Source organism: Chrysemys picta, unplaced genomic scaffold (assembly GCF_011386835.1).
Source record: "Chrysemys picta bellii isolate R12L10 unplaced genomic scaffold, ASM1138683v2 scaf1101, whole genome shotgun sequence".
Taxonomy (NCBI): domain Eukaryota; kingdom Metazoa; phylum Chordata; order Testudines; family Emydidae; genus Chrysemys; species Chrysemys picta.
The window spans coordinates 4,327-6,441 of NW_027053808.1; the positions used below are offsets into that span (position 1 = coordinate 4,327).

General features: G+C 49.5%; 1 protein-coding gene across 1 annotated transcript; it reads left to right on the plus strand.

Annotated features, from left to right (window-relative positions):
• The first annotated feature begins 568 nt into the window (after window positions 1-568).
• LOC103306420 (olfactory receptor 52E8-like) lies at window positions 569-1,588 on the plus strand. Its single transcript, XM_008172771.2, has one exon. It carries the CDS (start codon window positions 569-571, stop codon window positions 1,586-1,588), a length of 1,020 nt encoding a protein of 339 aa, XP_008170993.2.
• Window positions 1,589-2,115: the final 527 nt, after the last annotated feature.

The following is a 2,115-nucleotide window of genomic DNA, read 5'->3' on the forward strand; positions in this document are numbered from 1 at the left end:
CCTTCCAGAGGCCAATTACACCGATGAAATCAATCACAGTGTCTACACTGGCACTTTGGAGACAAATTTTTTGTGTAAAAAGCCTTACAACTCTTGTCAAGGTGCCTTTATTACATCACTGAAACTGAGGCGTTCCGTCATCAAAAGTGGCTTTGTAGTGTTTACACCTCCACTATTTCCTCACCAAATGCTGCCTTTTGGCGAAAAAATGTGGCAGTGTAGACAAGGCCTATGGAACAATAAGGGAAAACCAGTATCCATTCGTGTTTCCTCCTGGTGCCTGTTGAGGTTTCCCACCCCACAATGTGTAGGAATTATTGTGACAGGGAGCACCATAAAATATGGAATTGGCATTAGTAGGGTCAGTTGTTCATAATTCATTTATTGAATAATGAAAATGTCATTATTCAGTGTGTGAAGAGCAACCAATCTGTTTCATCCATTAGAACAGCCTCCAGTTGTGCAAGTAGTGTCTCATATTAACACTGTCTCTCCATCCAGGTGTTTGTCCTGCGACCATTACCCTAGATCCTGGGCACACACAGGAAGTCAGGCGAATGTACGGTACATGCAGGAGACACCGTTGGGCCTCAACGTTGGACACCTTCTCCTCTACACCATGTCAGACTCCAACTCAACCGACTTCACCAACTCCTCCACCTTTATCCTGCTGGGCATTCCTGGCCTGGAGGCAGCCCATGTCTGGATCTCCATCCCCTTCTGCGCCATTTACGCCATAGCCATCTTGGGGAACCTCACCATCCTGTTCATCGTGAAGAGGGAGCCGAGCCTCCATGGGCCCATGTATTATTTCCTGTGTATGTTGGCCATCACCGACCTAGTCCTGTCTACATCCATCCTATCCAAAATTCTGAGCACCTTCTGGTTCAATTCCAGGGAGATCGATTTCAGTGCCTGCCTCACCCACCTGTACTTCATTCTCAGCTTCTCTGCAATGCAGTCTGGGATCCTTGTGGCCATGGCTTTTGATCGCTACCTGGCCATCTGCGAACCCCTGAGACATTCCACCACCCTGACAAAGCCTGTGGTGGCCAAAATTGGCCTGGCCATGGTGCTGCGTGGCATCATACTCGTACTGCCCTATCCCTTCCTGGCAAGGAGGTTGCCATATTGCAGAACCAACATAATTCCCCATACATACTGCGAGCACATAGCTGTGGTGAAGTTGGCCTGCGCTGACATTAGCATCAGTAGTTACTACACCCTCTCTGTGTCATTCTTCGTGATCAGTATGGATGTGTTTTTTATCGCCGTGTCCTATACCCAGATCCTCAGGGCCATCTTCAGCCTCCCAACAAAGGAGGCCCGGCTCAAGACTTTTGGGACCTGCGGCTCCCACCTCTGTGTCATCTTAGCCTTTTACATTCCACATGTCTTCTCCACCCTCGCGCAATGGTTTGGGCAAAATGTGGCCCTGCATTTCCACATTCTCATGGCCAACATGTACCTCCTGGTGCCCCCCATGCTAAACCCCATCATCTATGGGGTGAGGACCCAACAGATCCGGGATAGGCTGCTCCAGCCCTTTACTCATAAAGGGACCTCAAGTTTTCTCCTGGTGCTCTGACTCTCAGACCGAGCTCCATGGAGAGCTGGCTGGTGACATGGTGCTGGGCCCTCATCCCTCAATCACTGACTGGCCAATCAAAGTGACATTAAACCCTTTCCTGACCTTACTGTGCTGTGTCAGGGTGACAAACTGGGGAATCTGCCTATATACAACTCATAGGGTTGCCATCTTTCTAATTGCTGGTAACTGGAAGCCTCAGGCCCCACCCCTCTGCTCTGCCTCTACCCCCAGGTTCCGCCCCTCCTCTGCCTCTTCCCCTCAAAGCCCCGCCCCTCACTCACTCCTCTCCTCCCCACCCCCTGTCAAGCTCTGGTTCACCCCTCTGACACTCTGCACCCCAAAGCACCCCGTATTCACCATGGTGATGTCATTATGATATGTTTTGTACAAAATATTCCCTGTAAGGTATCATTCTAAAAGTCTTAATCTGCTAAACATTGATATCCCCTTGGGTTGTATGCGCTCTCATTGTATGTGAAGCTATGAAATCTTGCTATATGTGAGTCACTAAAGTGCGATGTGAG